The sequence below is a fragment of the Catharus ustulatus genome, chromosome 16 (genome assembly GCF_009819885.2).
Source record: "Catharus ustulatus isolate bCatUst1 chromosome 16, bCatUst1.pri.v2, whole genome shotgun sequence".
In the NCBI taxonomy this organism is placed as follows: Eukaryota; Metazoa; Chordata; class Aves; order Passeriformes; family Turdidae; genus Catharus; species Catharus ustulatus.
The window spans coordinates 2,903,636-2,922,605 of NC_046236.1; the positions used below are offsets into that span (position 1 = coordinate 2,903,636).

Here is an 18,970-nt window from a genome sequence, read left to right on the forward strand (position 1 = left end):
GAGCAGCGCCTCTCTGAAGTCGATGCCAATTTTGCGTCAGTAATTGGCTGGCAGGAGGTGCCAGAGTGTCTGAACTAAACTTTTATTCCCTGCAGAAAGACTAGAACTAACTCAACTTCTCAGTCCTCGGCTCCCATATAAATATATGTCAAGATGCCTTTTCCTCTGGGACTTAAAATTACAGTGCAGAAACTAATGGGAACAGTGGATGTTTCACAAAAAAATCCTTGTGAAGTGTCTGTGTGTAGTTTAAGAGGAATATGTAATTCTAAAAGACTGTATAGGTAAGTAGAATAATATAAAAATTTATAAGCAGCAGGTGGGCAATTCAAACCTTGTTTTTTACCCCATTTTTAAAACTGGTTTCCAAAAAGGTCGATAAAATTTAATGCTAAGTAAAACTAATTAGCCTGCAAGGAACTGCTGCTGGAATGACACTTATTCAGTTCAACAAAAGAAATGTTTGGCAGATGGAAGTTCGTTAAAGTAGAGCTCACTATACATATTTAATGCTCCATACTCTGAGTTTATAACCTGCAGTTCATCGAGGCATTGCCAGTGCACACCATCAACAGAAAGCCACTATTATTTTTATCCAAAAGGTAAAGCCACTGACAAGCTTTGAAGTTGGAGAATATTCAGTCAGTAGTTCCCACTGTTGGGGAACAGCAACAACAATAACAACAAAAAATAAAGGCCAAGCTTTCAAACTTCAACTCTAACAAAGCCATGCTTACAGTAAAAACGGCATCAAGTGAAATAAAAAGGCACCCAGCCAGCCTTTTCAACAGCAACCACACTGTGAAAGCAACTGTGTGAAAAGAGAGGTGACTGAGCTAGGATGGCTGTGAGCGTCCACAGCCAGGGCTTTTATTGTCAACCCAGTGATCAAAGCACAGGAGACCCTCTTAAATCTAAGGAAAATAATCTAATTTAAAAGGCAAAACAAAGAGTGGTGGTTTTGGTGTGGGTTTTTTTTCTTTTAAATCAGATTAAAACAAGGGTGTATTTCTGCTGGTATTGTGCTGCTTTGAGCAGGCAGGATGGGAACAGCTGCGTCAAGTTTGAAGGCACTTCTGGAAAAAACAGATGGAGGCTTTTTCTCTCCCTATTTGATTTGTGCTGGAGTCCAGCTGTCCAAAGGGGAAAGAAGCACCTTTATTCCCCACTAGATATTAAATGTCACCTGTAACTTCTCAGAAAAAAACAATAATAAGCAGAGCTGCAGATGGTGATGCAGAGCCCTAGCAGTTGTGCTCATCTTCCAAAGGCTGTATGCTTACCTGGAGCAACCAAAGAGACAGTGTTGGATAAATGAAATACTCCACCTTTTTTTTTTTTTCTCCTGCCTTGTGTCCCCACTTGAGCTCTGCTGAGTCCTTGAGAAGAGGTTAGAGCTCCTTTGGCTGCTCAGTGCAGAAATGCTGCTGGGGACCATTGCACTTCTCCCCAACTGACCTTGGCTGAGAACTGCATCAGCCTTCATGTCCAACAGCCTTCTACACCTTCCACAAACACCTCCAGCTCACCCGAGGGCATGGAACTGCTTGCAGATAAATGCCAACTGGTGCTTCCATTCTTACCCAGAGAAACAACCAGCTACCGACTGAATGGTTAAGAAAAATTCTGTATTTTGGGCAGCCCTGAATGGTGATTTTGGCAGAAGGTTCCAAGCCTTTTCTTAGCACAATGTATGTCATCTTAAAGCATCCCCAAGCAATATACAGCACTAAGGGGGATTAAACTCAAGCACAAGCAGAGCAACTGTCTACTAGGCATCTCACATATTTTGCATATTTACCCCTGGGAAGGAGATAGTGCTACTTACAGGAATGTGAGGTAGTGGCACGCGTCCATTTGCTTTGGCACTTTCTTGCATCTCTCTGCGATGCTGCTTTCGGAGTCTGTACGGTGGGATCCCATCTCTGCCAGAATAAAACAACAAAATGCCCTGCTTTAGTGCCTTTCTCTGACATGTTATGTTCATTCAAGCCTTGTTGACACAGAGTGGCTGGTAGGAAACTCCTTCATGTTTGATGCCCAGAGTAAGAGGGACCCATGCAGAGAACGAGGCTCACGCAGGTCCCCGAACCAAAAAAGCTCTGGCATGGGGGGCCAGGAGGACTTACACAGCATCCACCAGGAGCAGAGCAAGGCAGAGCTCCTGTGCCTGCTGCTCAAGGCAGAGGGCAGGGAGAAGGACTTGGACTGCATCCTGGTACCTTTTATAGTTGGTTGCTTTCTGTTAAAGAGTCTGTAACATACATTAAACCACCGGGCAGGATAAGAGAGGGGGGAGAAGAAGGAGTGGGAGCTCAGTGAGCATCTAATCCAAGGGGAACTTGGTCAGGGAACAAGGTATATGTTTTTAAGAGAGCGTGACAGCTGCTCAAATGGCTTATCAAAGCAAGGGGTATAGGCTCCACTGCTCCCAGGTTCTCTAGCTCAGTCTGAAATCATGGGCTTGGTACTGGAGTTGCTGGAGGGAAGAACCAGGAACCAGCCCCCTCTCCAGAGGAGGCTGCATGAGGTTAGGAAGGGATGTCATGGGCAGTGAACCATCCAAGTGAACCAGCTCTGCTGGGCTGTGTGCCTGTGCTGAAAGAGGTGGTGACAGAGGTCTCTGCAGAGGAAGGACAGTGGTGGCCACAATCCTTGGGCCACAGGAGTCAGTGGGTAAGAGGCACCAGGCTTTGCTAAGCAGCCCAAATGGCAAAGCATCACTGCCTAAGTGTGACTTCAGGTAAAGAAAGGAAATGCATTTTCGTTCTATTGCCACCACCCTGCTCGCACCCAGGGAGCAGGAGAAGATGAGTGAGTGGAGCCCAGTTATGAAAGGACACAGATCCACCTCCTGGTGATCTTGTGTTATTTGGGGAAAATCAACAAACGCAAGAACAAATGCCAGCCTGGAGGTTGGCACTTAGGAGCTTTTTCATAGTACACACTTCCCTGATTCAGTAGAGGTAACTGCTTGGGAGGGCCATGCAAAGCCACAGAGGTGGGTGGAAATGAATGGAGGGATTTGGTTTGTCTCAGCTACCACGTAATTTCCAGGCACATCTTCTACCAGCCCTGCACCCCTCTGAGCTGTGAAAACGAGCCAGTCCTGACACATCTCACAACACAAGAGGTTTGCACAGGCCAAATGTCCTTAACACCTATCCTCCTCCCCAGCTGCTCCTCCAGAACATAAACCAAACAGTTTCACCCATAGATTTTTAAAGTCAAGGTGCCATTTGGCAAGAGAAACTTGATTTACTGTGGTGTTTTGCCTGCACACCTCCTGAGTTACAAGCACCAGCCTTTGTGAGGATGGCCACCATTAGCTTTCATTCCCATTCCCATCATGCTGGCTGCTCTGCTGGCTCCCTGGAAATGTGAGTGCAAGAGAATCACCACCAACCTACATCAGAAGAATCTAATTTCATGCAGCAACCCAGTAATTCGAAATGAAACACCATTAAAATAAAATAAAACAAACCCCATGATTAATGGCAAGCGCTTTTTAGCAGGAAGACAAATGAGGGAACAGAAAATGAGCCAGGCTAATTACAGCTCTGGTGAGTGGCTGCAGGTAATGAAGGAGGAGGAAGAGTGTGTTGGGAGCATCATCTCTGCTGTGCCTGCAGTGACACGGCTTGGGAGCAGGACAACTTCCCCACATTGCTGTACAGGGATCATAAGAGTGTTCATTAGGTGGCTTAATTTTCTTTAATGATGAGAATCACAACGGTTAAACAGTTTCACTGCATTGTGATGTGGCCTTTTCTAGACTGGATGGTAACAAAACAACTGCAACTTTATTTTTCAGAGGGAAGAATAAAAAACCTGGGGGATTATTTTAGCCATCGCTGGTCAGCATCAATAGTCAACATTTCAGCTTAACCAGTGCACAAAACCCGGGTGCCAGAACACAACTCGCACACTAAAGCCACACGGTCATTCGCAGGGAACGCGGCATTATGTTAGAAAGTGCAATTTTTCTTTCTTTCTCTCTCTCTCTTTTTTTTTTTAATTCTCCCCAGCAGCAGTCCCAGCGGAAAGAGCGACTTTTGTTCCCAGCACAGTAGCGAAAGGCTGATAATGGCCTCTAATCTATCCGGCTTCAAACACATGTTCAGCCCCGCTGTGCTGCCTTTGATGTCATTTTAACTAGATTCCCCAATGCCACCTCTGAACTTGGAACATTCCTTCGTTCAATGTACTGTGCCAACTCAACCAGAGGAAGCAAATTCAAAGATAAGCACTTTAATTTTATCCCAACAAAACCTTATTCAATAGATGGGGGGAAAGCAAGGAAAACCAATACCGTACTTTTGTTTTCCTTTTGTCAGGTAGCATGCTTTGAGATATTTTCAATAGATAGAGAAATAAAAAAAAATATATATATATATATAAAAAAATTAAACTATTTTTTACAGTACATCTACTTTTAAAATAAAACTTTCTCAAACTGTTTTTCCTTGTTTCATCACATGATTTTCTTTAGCACCAAAAATCTCAGTGCTGAAATGCAGTGATTATTTCTATTGTTTATATAATGATAATGCAATGAGTTTATTGTTTGGGAAATGTGGAGGCTTCCTCCCCTCTCCAAACTGACCTGCAGTGAGCAGTTGTTTGGCTGTGGCTCTGCAGTTGCAACTCTTCTGACAAGAGATATCTTTGCTCCTTTGTAGACAGACTTCAAACCCAACCCATTATGCCCAAATCATCATTTGAGAGCGATCTTTTAAATTAAAATGCTGCTGGACTTATTTAAATATAGGAAAACTTGGGGTAATTCTGGATCACTAGCCTTAGGAAAGACAGGAAACAAATACACAGCCAAACTGGTATTTTCTACCAATTACTCTTATCAAAGCACCTCTGTCACAAGAGACTTTTCTCACATAAAGAAGCATGATAGGAAAATCACCAGGCATTTTGGTTATGGTCCAGTCATCCAAAGAATAGCATGTAATCTGCAAGACTTTTTGAAGGAATAACCACTGTTCTAAATCCCTTTGTTTGGGGGATTGGCCATCCCTCCTCTGGAGCAGGTTTGACTGGAATTGGGAAAGAAGTAGCATCCTTCTGGCCAAGCCCAGGGGCACCAAGGGCTTCCCAAGTGCCTGGGGGAAGGCAAAGCTGTCTCCCAACTAAGATAAGCCAGGACACCTGATAAGAATAAGACACAGAGGAAGCAGCATTGTTCAGCTGGAGCACAACACTGGGCTAAAGAGGAGACATTACCTCCTGTTTACCATGTAAGCTCTTGAAGAAATCAGGATAGATATAGACCTAATGTGTTTCTGCAGCCGAATTGGAAGATCACATGGAGATTCAATGGTTTCAGCTGCTGCCTCCTACCTACAGTTGCCTTAACTTGCCTCAAGCATCTCTGTTGTGACAACCCCTCCCACCCACAGACTCACTTCCTCCTCTTGGGAAGATGCTATCCCCAAGAAGGGTTATCTGAGACAGTGAGAGCAGTCTAGGACTACGCTGGAAATGCTGCTGCGAGTCTGGGGCAGGCTCTGAGCAGCCCACGGGGCAGGCAGAGCCTCAAATCCCTGACTTACCAGTGACCCTGCACTGAACATCAGCGGTGAGAGACTCGGCCCCACCTGTGGCCGCGGCACTGCCGGGCCAGCGCTCGCCAGAGCCTCTCACCGTGTCCTCCCCAGACCTTGCCTCCACACAAACCAGCTAAAACAACACAGCTGCCCTGCTGATTATAAAAACAGGTTTCAGCAGAGAGGACCAGAGCTGTTTTGCCTGCAAGGGCAGAGGAATTCCTATGACACAGGAAGACTGAAAAATAATCAGCAGAGTGCAGGCATTTAAGACCAATGTTTTTTGAGCCACTCAAAAAGCAAACTACTCCAACAACAGGGACTGATAACATACTCATTATATAAATTCAACCCATTACAATAATATTTAACAGTGCTTGGAAAGACATCCTGTTGAAAGCTGCCCTTTTACGTAAGTGTGCTTGTAACATCACAGTTTTACAATCTGTTTGGTGAGCTGGCTGCTCCCAAAAAATCGTCCCTGCTCAAGAGCTGAGACAGGCAGAGCATCGCTCAGGACTTGGCTAGAGGCTCTGCATGGAGCCACTTCCAAACCCCATGTTGCTGGGATCAATCCAACATCAAAGCTTGGAAGGGAACTGGTGCAGCAAATGCCTGCCTTCTCCACTGGCCTGAGCTGGCCAGCACTGAACATCTTTGCTCTCCTGGTTTATTGGCATTCCTCAGTTAGCCAGTGTTTGCATCCCAATTGTCCAGACACATTTTTCTCTGATAGAGGGTCTGATGGAGGTTTGTGCCTTGGATCACACCTCGTTCATGTGCTGCCTTGGAGCAGAAGCCAGATTTCTTCATTATTGAGCATGACTGCTGTGTGTAAACAGCACACAGAGGGAAGAACCTCGCTCATCAGCAAACGAGGCTTTTATTGCCATTTTCCTCAGAGGAGGCCTAAATTCAAAGCACTGAGACATGTAAGTCTTGTCAAGCAGCAGGAGTCCCTTCTTTAACTTCATCTGGTTGTTCTTCATTTTTGCTGCCTTGAGCAATTCTGCAAAAATTCCTTTGAAACTCGGAAGGCAGATAGGTTCAGCAGTGCCATGTAGAATCCAAGTAAAATCTGGTGCTGGAGTTTTAAAGCATGTAATGAAGAGCAAGTGTTGAAAACAGAGTCTGTGTAAGCCACAGGTCAGGGCTGTACATCCAGAATCCCAATTTTTGATTCTGCATGCATCCAGTTTGAGAGGCATAGAAAGAAAGGTTCACCCTTATGAAGTTCAAAACTCACTTAAAATGAACCACTAGGACTGAGTTAGTTATTAGCAGAAGGCAGTGCACATGTTGGTGGTAATTAAAGTCCTAGAATCAGCCTATGGTAGGCATAGGAGGGATAAAATGCCTAAAGGAAAAAGGAGCATAGAATGGCCAGTAAGAAATTATTCTGCCTGGGAAAAAAACAAACCGTGCCTAGTGAAATAAAAATTAGGAGAGTGAAGAACTCTGGCATAAATGATCACTACTTATCACAGGTATAACCATCAGTGTAGCCCCATGAGGCTGCTGGACCAGTGGGAGAGGAGTGTTAAAAGCTAATTAATTTTGAAGAGTTCTTATATCTGTCTCTCCTGATAACAAGAAGTTACATGGCTCCTGCTAGCTTCAGAGCACTCCTCCAAATAAATTGATGAATATGAAGAATTGCAGAAGGATGTGGCAGAGCAGCTGGATTTGTATCAAATGGAGCCTTTAATTAGTGGTCCTCTACAGGGTTCTGTCCTGGGGGCATCCTCCTCCTCCTCCCAGGCCCCTTTGGCCAGTCTGCCTCCTGTTTTACAACATGAGGTGCATAATCTGTGAGGAGCTGGTGTCAGGGTGCAGAATGGACTCACAGCTGCTCCTACATGGCCCCAAGCCTCTCTGGAGCCAGATAAGCAAGCTACTGGCTCAGGCAGGGCGACCCCACAGACACAGAAACCCCCTGGCCACGTTGCACACTCCCTGTGTCACTGTATGAACTCTGGGCAGTTGGGGAACTGTGGCAGCACCCATTAACAGCATCCATGGCACAGCCTGGAAAGTTTCTCCAACAAGGTCTGACAGCTCCTGACACTCACAGTGAAACTAAACGAGCCTCTTGGAGGACTCTGTGTTTACAGCACTGCCATTAATAAAATCATCTCCTAATTCTGTAAACCTGTTATCTCTCGCCTGAAAAATCAGAGAGTTTCTACTCTACAGAAAGACACTTCGCATTTGCACTACTAAAAACCAGACCAAACAGTGAATATTTTCCCTTGAATCCTTTCTTTTCTATCACAGAGATGTAGTCACAACAAAATCTCATAAACCCTTTTTTCATTCTTTGCAGACCATCTTTAAGGAAGGAATCTTGTGGGTGAGATACAGGGTGCTGTCATGAAAGACGGAAAAGGAAAACATATTTGCCTGGGGCTTATCAGCACAAGTTGTGTTAAAGTGCAGTGGTCAGCAGACAAACTAGAACTGGTCAGTCACCAATCCTACTGCAGAGCCATGACAGAGGGACATGTTACTCCCTCTACTGTGCTGTGTCCCGTTCTGAGCTGCTAAGGACAAGAGAGACACAGAGCTCCTGGAGTGAGTCCAGAGGAGGGCAACAAAGGGACTGGAGCATGTCTTAGGAGGACAGGCTGAAGGAACTGGGCCTGTTTAGCCTCAGGAAGAGATGGCTGAGAAGGGACCTCATCAATGGCCATTATCTGCAGGGAGGTTTCAGGAGATGGACCAGGCTCTGCTCTGTGGTGCTCAGCAACAGGACAGGAGGCAATGGGCAGAATCTGATGCCCAGGAACATGAGGAAGAACTTCTTCCTTCTGCAGTGACTGAGCATTGGAACAGACTGCCCAGACTGGAGTCTCCCTCACTGGAGGTATTTTAGAACCATCTGGAGACAATTCTGTGAAATCTGCTCTAGGATGACCCTGCTTGAGCAGGGAGGTTGGACCAGATAACCAACTGTGATCTCTTCCAACCTGACCCATTCTGTGATTCTGAGAATTAGGCAGCACAAAATCTCAAGAGAAATACCCAGGTAAGTACAAGGCTCTGTCTTAACATTCAGAAGATAAATGTATCTCAAATCAGTTACTACAAAGTCATCCAGCATTACCAATTCTTACACCTGGCTTAAGAAACATTGCAGAAACTCCTACCAAACACCATTTATTTTAGATCACTCAAAAGTATTTTATGCTGCAAATGTTCACAAGACTGGCAAGGCTGAGTAGCCTGCACAGTGACACAGTAACCGAAAAGAAAGTGAGAATCATCTTGACCATGGTCTGTTCAGACATTTCCCCCAGCCCCTGCAGTGGGCAAGCCTCTCTCCCAGAACAACCCAAGAGCAGCAGTGCTGAGGACACAGGGGGCTGTGCCCCAGGCTGGAGTCACTTACACGCTGCTGTCTGTCAGTGACATGGTGTCGGCGTCGCTGGACATGCTCTGCTGCTCGCTGTCGTTGGCGCTGGTGGCTGGTGCCAAAGCATAGCCCGTGTTGACATAGTAGGGGTTAACAGGTTCTCTCCACGACCCATGCCTGTGAGAGAAAAATGAGAGTCAAGTTAGAAGGACACAACCTTGAGCATGCTCTGCATCACCAGGCAGGACTCCTGGAGCCCCAGCCTCAATGGGAGCTACAGAATAAGCTGTGTTCACACTAAGTTGCACTGACACAACCATGAAGAATTTGAGTCATAACTGGAAGAAAAAAAGGAATTAATGGAGTAATGTAGATGGTACTGTTAGTGATAAGGAAGGGAATGAGACTGTATGGAAGAACCCTGTTTCCATCAGGGTTTATGGAGTGCATGGGGTAGCTGCTTAGCATTGTCATTCTATGAGCAGCTAAAAGCAACACCAAGACAGTACAACAGCATTTTTCTAAGTCAAAATAGGCTTCTGCTCTTCCAACAGGAAGAGCTCACCCATTCTATGCTTACTTTAACATCCCTCTTTATTCCAAAGTGTTTGCAGAGGGAAGGAGATGAAGCAAGAAACAGCTGTTGCTCATAGCACAGTACCTAAAACTGACCTCCAGTGTTGCACTGAGGTACACTGGACACTTGCAAATTCCACCAGGAAGGACCACCTAATCACATTAATCACACCTAATCACACCAGCTTTTCCAGCAGACAGTCTGCTCAGGGACCTATGAAGGCTGGTTTGTACACAATCCATGCCTTGTTATTCAAGCATACACACAGGCCAGCCTCCTTCTCTTTAGCAAAAGGAATGGAGGCTGCCTGCAGGAGCTAACCTGGAAAATGAATTCATTGCTCAGGAAGAGACCTGATGGTAAAGCGGTCTGTGAACCAAGCAGATACGAATTCCTTCATGCTGACTCTGCCACCAGCACAGAAAAGCCACTACTGGCAACGTGTCTCCAGCTCTGCCACCCTGCAGGACAGACAGGCCATGCAGGCATCTTGACCTCCTGCAAGTCATTTTGTAATGTGCCAGAAGTAGGAACAAGCTGAAATGTTCACATAAACCAAAGAGCACTTAATCCCCTGCTCTCCCTGCCTGCTCCTCTGCATGAAGAGCAGCATTTTTAAGATATCTTGACATTGATGAATTCCTGGATTTTCCAAGCTCTGAAAATCAGTCCTGTTATAGTTCAGATCACAGAGCTCACCCAGCATCATTAGTACTTTATTTAGTAGCTCAGTAATCGGTACCTGGTGGATGTGATTTGCAACGGGCCCTGTGCAAACATCTCCATGGAGGGCACATCATGCAACACGTGCACTTTCCTGTTCTGCCAAGAAAAGTGATTCTGGTTCTACTGCAGTGGTTAAAAGTCTTACAGACAACAGAAAGCAACTCCTGCCCCAACGCATTTAGACAAGGCAAGGAAACCCATGAGAAACACACAGAGGGAGGGCCCAGAGGTGAGGAAGACACCAGCAAAGGGTAAAGCTGGCAGTCTGTGTGAATCTGTATGGTGTATAAATGCAGGACAGGTACTGGGACTGGCAGAGAGCCCATTTAAGGCAGAGGTTTTTGGATGCTGTTATGTAAAATATGATGCACTGTGTACCAGGATGGAAGCATCACCAAAGTATTTTAAAATCTGAACTGGACAGGGTTACAGCCTTCAGCTAATGCATTGCTCATCCAGCTCCTGTTCACCTGCCCTTTGGATCCTCAGGCATACAACCTATCTTCCTTGTAATTCAAGTGGTCATGGATATTCACTGGTCACTAGGAATAATCATATTGCTTCAGGTCCATTATGGAAAGTTAGAAACAAATCACTCTCCTACTCTCAGAAAGAGAAAACTCTCTCATGTGCCACAAACCAACCAAAACTCCAAGCTGTTTCTCCTTGGATGATAAAGCTTATTGGCACAGCTGCAGAATGGTGCAAAGAGCATTCAACAATGAGGCAGCTGAGGCTTTTCATGGCTGTTTGAGAGAAAGGAGCCTTGTTTCTCCATGCTTGGGTACAATACAGAGTCAGTTGGGGATGAGCACAGGGATGCCTGAGGATGGTGAGTCACCACAGACACCTTCTAGCACGCAAACTTTCTATCAGTCGCTGCAGATGTGCACTGGAGCAAACTCATTTCTATATTCCATCAGACTTCAGAACAGCTTTCTAGGGCAAGTACTGGAAATAATTTGAACAAGTTCACCCTAAAAAGCAAGGGATAATAAGTGAAAACCTTACCATCCCCCTTCAGCTGTCTCCCTCTGCAGAACGGTCAGTTCTGAACATTAAACGAGCGCTGTGCACTGCAACCCTCCTGTCAAATCTAACATGACAGTGGTGTGATGGAGGCTGAGACAGCCTCTTAAATTGAGGCAGGAATGATGGATAGCTCAGGCCTTCCCTGAGGGCAAAGAGAAGGATGATTTTTGGACAACCCAATTAAAATATAGCACCAACTTCTAGTGGACCTTTTGCCAGGACTCTCTGGAAGAGACATGGATTTTTCTAGCAGTATACTAAGAAAACACTCAGATATATAGAATAAAATGCACAGGGCAATCCATTTCTCCCTTGTATCTGTTGACATAAAGACAGAGCAGCAGAGAGCACCTGAAGAGGTTGCTGGGTGTGGAATTGTGATGGCTGAAGAGCCAAGAGTGAGCAGATGGGTCCTGGCACCTCTGGAGGAGTTGGGATGGCTGGGCTGTTCCACAACACTCCCTGGCTGTGGTCTTCTCACTGAGGATGCAGGTTTGGTCACAACTGCTGTATTTAGCTAAAATTACACACTTAAGCATGTATACAGCAGGGATTACTTCCATTTTAGCTCTGCCTCTAATACATCAATGCAAATGTAAACTTTTGGTAAGCGTAAGGAGAAGGAAAGGGTATAGGATTTCAAAGCAATCATAACAGGTTACATTACTTTTGAGGAATCCATCTGTATTCAATCCTTCTCCTAATGTTCTCTCTCCCTGACAACTCTCTTCAGCTGGCTCGTATCACTATTTGAATGTTTTGTGCCGTGCCTCTGAAGAACGCTTTCAACATCTATTAGGAGGAAAACATTAAAGGAACATGGAGTCTAACAAAAAAACCTGGTCACTTCTGATCTGGGAGGGGAGGCTGCTTTAAAAGGGATTCAGGCACCCTCAGAGCGATTTGAAATGTCAGCTAAAAACCTCACATACTGAGCTCTATGCACTGATAAGGGTGATAAAAGGAAAGGTGAACATTTAAAGTTAGACTTCACAAAAATTCCTGCAGCCTTCCAGAATTTTATTTCATTTTTTAAGACAGAAAGAGCAATGAGCGTTTTTGAAACGAACACAGAACATTTCGCACATTGCAGAAATAAAGCTGCATGTCTCTTCTGCAGCTCTCAGTTGCTCAACCCTCAAAATAATCACATAGGGAACAATTATAACAGAGATCACAGCGACCCGAGTAAGTCAGCCTGACCAGCTGCCTTTCCTTTGCATAAAGCCCTCTGCTGATCACTGCACATTCTGGTAATGCTGACAAGGGCCTAAACTGCTGTAGAAAAAAAGCCAGAATTTCCTTAATGCTTCCTTCTACCTGTTCTGGGTTTATTTTGCATGTTGTCTTGGCTGCATCCCATCCATCCTCAGATCTCTCACTCCTCTGATCAAGCACCCAGCATCTGGGACATCAGCACTATCGAATCTTGGAGTTTCAATGTAAGTGAGCAGAGAGGTGAGATCCTCTTCGGTACCCTTGCTCTGTGTGGAGTTCTCATTGCATCCTGAGACCCTAAGGGCATCCTTTTCCTTCCAGCCTGGGAACCCCAGTCTCACTCACACAACTTCCCCCCATGGCTATTTCAATTTTAAATCAAAGATGCAAAGTCCCTAAGCTTTGCCAAGCATGTTACTCTGCTCTATGCAAAAATCCCAGGGCTGGTGTGCTCTGGGGAAACATTGCATCACCTTCAGCACCCGCAGTGGGAGGAAGAGCTCACCCATCCTGCCTCCAAAGCCAAATCTGAGTGGCACTCCCTTCGGTTCTCACCAGTTATGTACCTCCTTCACTGATGTTCTTCATCAAGCATGGGAAAAAAACCCACTAAGGCAAGAAGAAAACTTCCTTGAATACGAAAGGCCTCTAGGCAACTAATTTCTGTAGAATTTAAATTTCCACTGGAGGGAATAAGTTGCACAACACTCTACTGGCAGGTCTGAGAGACATGGTCTTCCCAAGCCTACTAGCAACTCCAGCATGGCTGGAACAGCTTCCAGTTTAACAGGGAAGCTGATCAATCCATCAGTTTTCATTGCTACCACCTTCTCCAGCTCCAGCACTAAATTTTTATGGCACTGATATTTTCTGGAAGAAAAAAATTTCCCTCAAAAGAATTGAAGCTATGATAGAATCCAGGCAGGCCTCCTCTTGCAAGGGTGCCCTACTTCCCTGCCCTGGAAACTCCAGAATCCCTGGTGGCATGGGAAGCTCCTCCAAACCCCTGCACTACCAAGGAAGCAGCTGTTTGAGACACAGTATTAGCAAATCCAAGAGAGAAAAGACTCACGAAGCTGACAACCACAAAACTCCAATGCATTCTCCCTGAACAGCTCTTGCAGAAGTTTTCCTCCCATGCCACAGTCTGAACCTTTGGTCACTGCAGTTTTGGTGAGCAGCTCATTTTTAGCATGGTAGAAATTCCATTTTTCAGATGCCATGAGGCAGCTGATAACCACCTGAACTTCATGACTCACCTTGGGAAGTTCTGAGATGCAGGAGTTCTGGGGATGTTGGCAAATCCCACAGAAGAACATCCCAAAATGGGCTCTGCAGAAACTCCAGATGTCTCACCACAGCTGATGGCAGGTGGAGAAGCTGAGATGCCCTCCCTCCTGCACTGCAGTGAGCAACCCCACAGCAGGACACAACTGCTCCTTTCCTCTTCTGATGGGTGGTGTTTGTGGGGGGATGGTGCCCTGAGACCACAGACTGGGGCTACAACTCAATGGGACGCAACTACTCATTCTGTGCTCCCACCCTGCTTTTTCACACCAGCTTCTGAAAAATTAGTTCAAGCTTTTGTAGTCCTGTGTTTCTGAAGATGACTATTTCTAGGAAACCAGCACTAAGCATTACTCCTATTTGGTACCTCTGGTCATTTTGCATTCTTGATTGGGAGGATGCAGTCTAATGCTGAGACATCCTTCCAGCTCATTATTTTGACATGTTCCATTTATTCAGTGTGGAAAAAAAATCATTAGAAAAGTGACTTATTTCCATCCAAGAAACAAAAAGTCCTTCTAGAATTACAGGCTGCTGAGTCTCCAGCTGGCCACTTACTTCCAAAACTTACATCTACCAACAAGCAGGTGACTGTCATATCCTTCACGCAGTTCCACATTTCAATAACACAACCAGTCAATCAAATTAAAAGCTGCACATGTTGATTTATGATGTATGAGCCAAAGCAAATCCCTTCAGCATGTCTAAATAGCACGTGCTGACAAGTGTCCCAGCAGCAGGGTCACCTTTAAACAAGGGATTACAACAGCATCCACCACAGACTCTGACTTACGAGACTTCATTAATCCACCACCTGAACAGAAAAGTCTACTTCCAATCCGATGGACCAACTACTATCACAGAAGTTGTATCATACAGCTTTTCCCAAACCATCATCATGGGAGTGTTTTGGAGCTAAGAACAAAAAGTCTAGGAAGATGCAAAGCTGAAAACCTTCACTCCTGACTGGATTTGATCTGTGCTAAAGATGCAAAGTCGGCTCAAGAGGTTAAAATTGGGGATTTACCTGATAATCTGATTGCAGATTGTTGGGGCTGCTCCATTTAACACTCTTTACAATTACTCTGGTACTCAGATGCTGCTGTGCATCTCAACTTTATCACTGCCAATGTCAAGCTAATCACATGTGTTCCAGGCAAGGGCAGCTTCTTCAAAGATCACATCAATTCTGGACAAGTTAATCTGTTCTTTGAGGTCTCCAGATGGCTCTTGCCAAGAAAGTTCACTTCCAGCTCTGCAGCCGGCGAGCGCAGCGGCCCCAGCGCTCTGCAGAGCATTACAAAGGAACCAGATCAAAGTTGTGTCTTACAAAAAAATGAAATCTGAAGTTTGAAAAGCAACAGCAGCCTGTCACTTGTAGGCTTAAAGACGACTTCTGCATGCTCCAGCTATCAGGGAATTTATGATTACAGTCTGGCTTTTAAAAGCTGATGAAAAAAACGACGCTCTTTAGCACTCCTTGCCTTTGCAAATCTGTATCTTCTTTCCTGCGTATTCATCCTCCCACACCAGAGGAAGAAGGAAAATAAATAAAAATGTAACTAAAAGTACAGATAAGGGCTCTTCTTCTCTTTTCTTCTAAGGCATTCAATTCCATTTTAGGACTACATGGAGATTATTTTATGGGGAGCTTCAGTAATTATTGTGAAGTATTAAAGCACAGTTACAAAAGCTAAATCCAAGATTTACCAGACTGAGTTTCCAGTTTCTAACTCCTTTGCATTTACCAAAGACATGCTACTTCTCAGGCAGGATTAATGTACAGAGGATGCATTAATTGCAACCAGTAATTTAGATCATAGGATACAGCAAAGTGGGGGAGAAAATCTAGGAAGGAAGCTGAAATACAGGAAATCAAATGTTTGCCTTAGGAGGCAAATAAGGACTAGATAGGCTAAATATTGTGGCTGTACTGCCCTATCGCCACCCTACCCTTCTTAGGAAAGACTTTCAGACAACAGGATGAAACCACTGTGTTCCAAGGAAACTGCAGAACAAGTCCCTCAAGATTTCATCTGACTGTGCATCTCCAAACCAGCCCTCCCAGCTCCTCCTTCCCAATGGAGGCGAGGCTGTGCTCACTCATCACCCCAGTGTAATACAGGATTTTGTCCTCTAGTTACAGATTTAAAATCAAAACTGCAAAAATCTGAGTCTGAAAAACAATTAAAGCAACACCTTCCTAAAAACAATGCATGTCTTCTCTAGAGTAATTATTTAAAATAAAATAAAAAAGGGGGGGCAGCACAATGGCTGCACAACAGTTAACAGGACAATTGGATTATCTTCCTGAAATAAAGCAAATGTTGCAGAACATTCTGTTCCATATCTAACAATAACAGGTATCTGCCTAGATTAATTTCAATATATTAGCCTGAGTTTATACCACAGCATAGTAGTTTTGTTTGGTTTTTAAAATGATGACATGATTCATATGAATCCTTACCCATCATGAAAGGCTGACAATATTAGGGACATTTTCTATAAAATATACAGGATATCTGACTGCATTAATTGCAACTGAACAAAAGCCTCACTGCTTTAGAGCAGCCAGGCTGCATCAGCCTTCCAAAAGCTGCTGTAGTGACTTAAGAAGCTACAAAAGAAGGGCAAACCTAGCAGTGTGTGTGCATTTTGGATATCCAGGGTACACTGCTACCATCCATGAGCCACACTCACCCCCACGTCCTGGCCTCTGCCAGACAATACATTACAGGAGAACTGTTAATATTTTATTGGAAGGGACAGAATCAAGCTCATGAAGGGATGTGCTGAACATCCACACGTTAACCCCTGAAACAAGTGGGACCTGAGTCCTCATCCTGATTTTTTGACCCTCCAAATGTGCTCTCCCTGGGGCCAGCACGGACACAGGTAGAGAGGGCTGATAATGCAGTCTTCTTTCCCCTGCTTAAACTGAGAGCTGGGGAAAATTCAGCAAGAGGCTGATTGGCAAGAGTTCTCCACTCTGCTAATTGGCTCCTCAGACTGAAATGACATCTATGTTTAATACAAGTGATTTCATATATATACATACATATGTGCGGTTAAGTGGATGAACACACAGAGCAGGCATTTCAGACAGCATTTCAGTGCCAGCTCCCTGCTCTCTGCTTTCCTTGGGGACTGTCCCAGGTAAATTGGGGCTGGTGGAGAGGGGAAACACTTTGCAAAGTGCTGTGGGGATCTTTGCATGGGCCTCTCTGCTTTCAGGTTTTGCTTCCCTGGGAAGGCAGGCGGGGCAGCCGGGAGATGCAAAGGAGGTCCAGAGGAAACAGCTCTTCCCAGAAGGGGCCACCATGTCACAGTTGGAATAACAGCAGCCAAACTCCTGATGGCTCAGAGCCTTTTAGGCCATGCCAAGGCAGTGACCACCCGTCCCTGCCTGCAGCCCTCTCAGATGGAACAGGCAGCCCAAAGCGTGTCCCGGCATTCCGACACCCACGCACGGCGGCTCCCGGCCTGGAGCAACCCCCTCACCCACACCAAGAGCCTTCGTGGAACAAATTACTTCCAAATGCCTGGCTCTGAGGCACAGGGAAAGAGGGAAGCCCAGGTTTGTACCTGGGTCTGCTCACAACATAAAGAAGGCAGCAGCTCCACTTAAAAACACCACTGCCTGCAAACTATCAAATTAATCCCAGGATTTCAACAGCTTTTCTTCATTATTTTTTGTCTCAACCAAACCACAAATTTACTTAATGACTAAACCAGGCAAGCGAGTGCTTTGTTTTCCAGACAGCAGGAACGTTTCTAACGGGATCCAGGTTTTCAGAACACACGCTTTCCCAACGTCAGGCAAGGAGGGAGAGGTTCCATGGCTGAGATGTTATGTGTTTGATGCTTTTTTTAACTCCCCCAAACCTGCCAGCACCGTGGTTGGGGCATCTCCGAGCCCTGAGCCCGAGGAGAGGCACTGAGCGGGGTGAGGAGGAATACAATAAGAACACTGTGTTCCAGGAATGACTGAATAAAGGCAAGAGCATGCTTTTGGCCAGCAGGATTCAGCACTGTAACTCCGTCTGCCACTTTTCTTCTCTGTCTGAAGCAACATTGTTTGTCCATGCTTCTCTGAAATGGAAAGTATTTCCTCTTGCCTGCTTGTTCCAAGGAAAGATCTGAGGAGGCCTGGTATAACCAGGCAGAACTGGGGATTCTCCAGTGACTTGACTCTCTTTGCCAAAATTTCTGTTCAACAAGAAAGGGCTTACAAGAAAGAAATTATGAGCAGATTTCTCTGCAAATTCAGTAACTTAAGACCAAGGCCTGTAGAATGAGTAAGTTTTTGGATGGAAACAAAGCATCCAACTTTGGCCAATTACTCCAGATCATTCCCTGCCTTCCTACATACCTACTGAGGCTCTGGAGTGTTCAAAAACGTAGGCCAGGGCAGGGACATCCCCAAGGTACATGGACCACATTGGGGAATGGGAGCCACTGGAATCCAAGGGCTAAATAAGACCACGGATGCTCAGTCCTTCCTTGGACACCGAAGTTTATCAGAAGGGCATCAACCCCAGCACTGTAATCCACTGTTGTACTGCTTTCAGGGATAAATTTCCCAATACTTCAATCACAACAGATGACTGAAATGAAGATATGCAGCTCAGGGGGGCTCTGTTTTACAAAGACTACTTGCAGCTTTGACATTAAACTGCTTGCCTGTACCACTGGGCCATGTAACATAAGCTGAGCTGCACAACCACAGACTTGCTAGCCTCACTTGAATTCCCCTCAAAACAATGGTATGAAACTCAATACTCGTTACCAATTCATTGCCAACAAACTTGGAATTTTAATGAAATTACAAATTTGGATGGAAGAAGAAACCAGCTGAGGTAATATTTTGAATGCCTACGAGGCACCTAACTTAGCACCTCAAAACCACTCAGCTTTGCTCACGAAGACCTTTGCCGAAGCCCTACTAATGATGAGGTGGGCAGAATTAGCAGTAATTCAGCACAAAATAAAAGCCTTTATTTCACTGATTAAGGTCTGGCTCACAAGACACATGAAGAGAAGGGGTCTGCCTCCAAGCAGAGTTGCTCGCTGGTGTCTCAAGTCCTACAGAAATGATCCAAGAAACTTCCTCCATTGAACAAGAACCTTTGAGGTGAATGAACTCTGACCTCAGCTGTTAACAAAACCAAAACCATGGAGGGCTGGCAAGACCTGGCAGAGATAAAGCTGAGA

At 45.2% G+C, this 18,970-nt stretch overlaps 1 protein-coding gene across 5 annotated transcripts in view; it reads right to left on the bottom strand.

Moving 5' to 3' along the window:
- The window catches only part of AXIN1 (axin 1), an 84,488-nt gene that overhangs the window by 22,488 nt on the left and 43,030 nt on the right, over nucleotides 1-18,970 (bottom strand). For all 5 annotated transcript variants that reach the window (XM_033074038.2, XM_033074034.2, XM_033074035.2 and 2 more), the window contains 2 exons: nucleotides 8,953-9,093; nucleotides 1,829-1,925 (listed from right to left, as the gene is read on the bottom strand). In XM_033074038.2, the coding sequence (XP_032929929.1) occupies nucleotides 1,829-1,925; nucleotides 8,953-9,093 (238 nt within the window). The remainder of the gene's footprint in view (nucleotides 1-1,828; nucleotides 1,926-8,952; nucleotides 9,094-18,970) is intronic.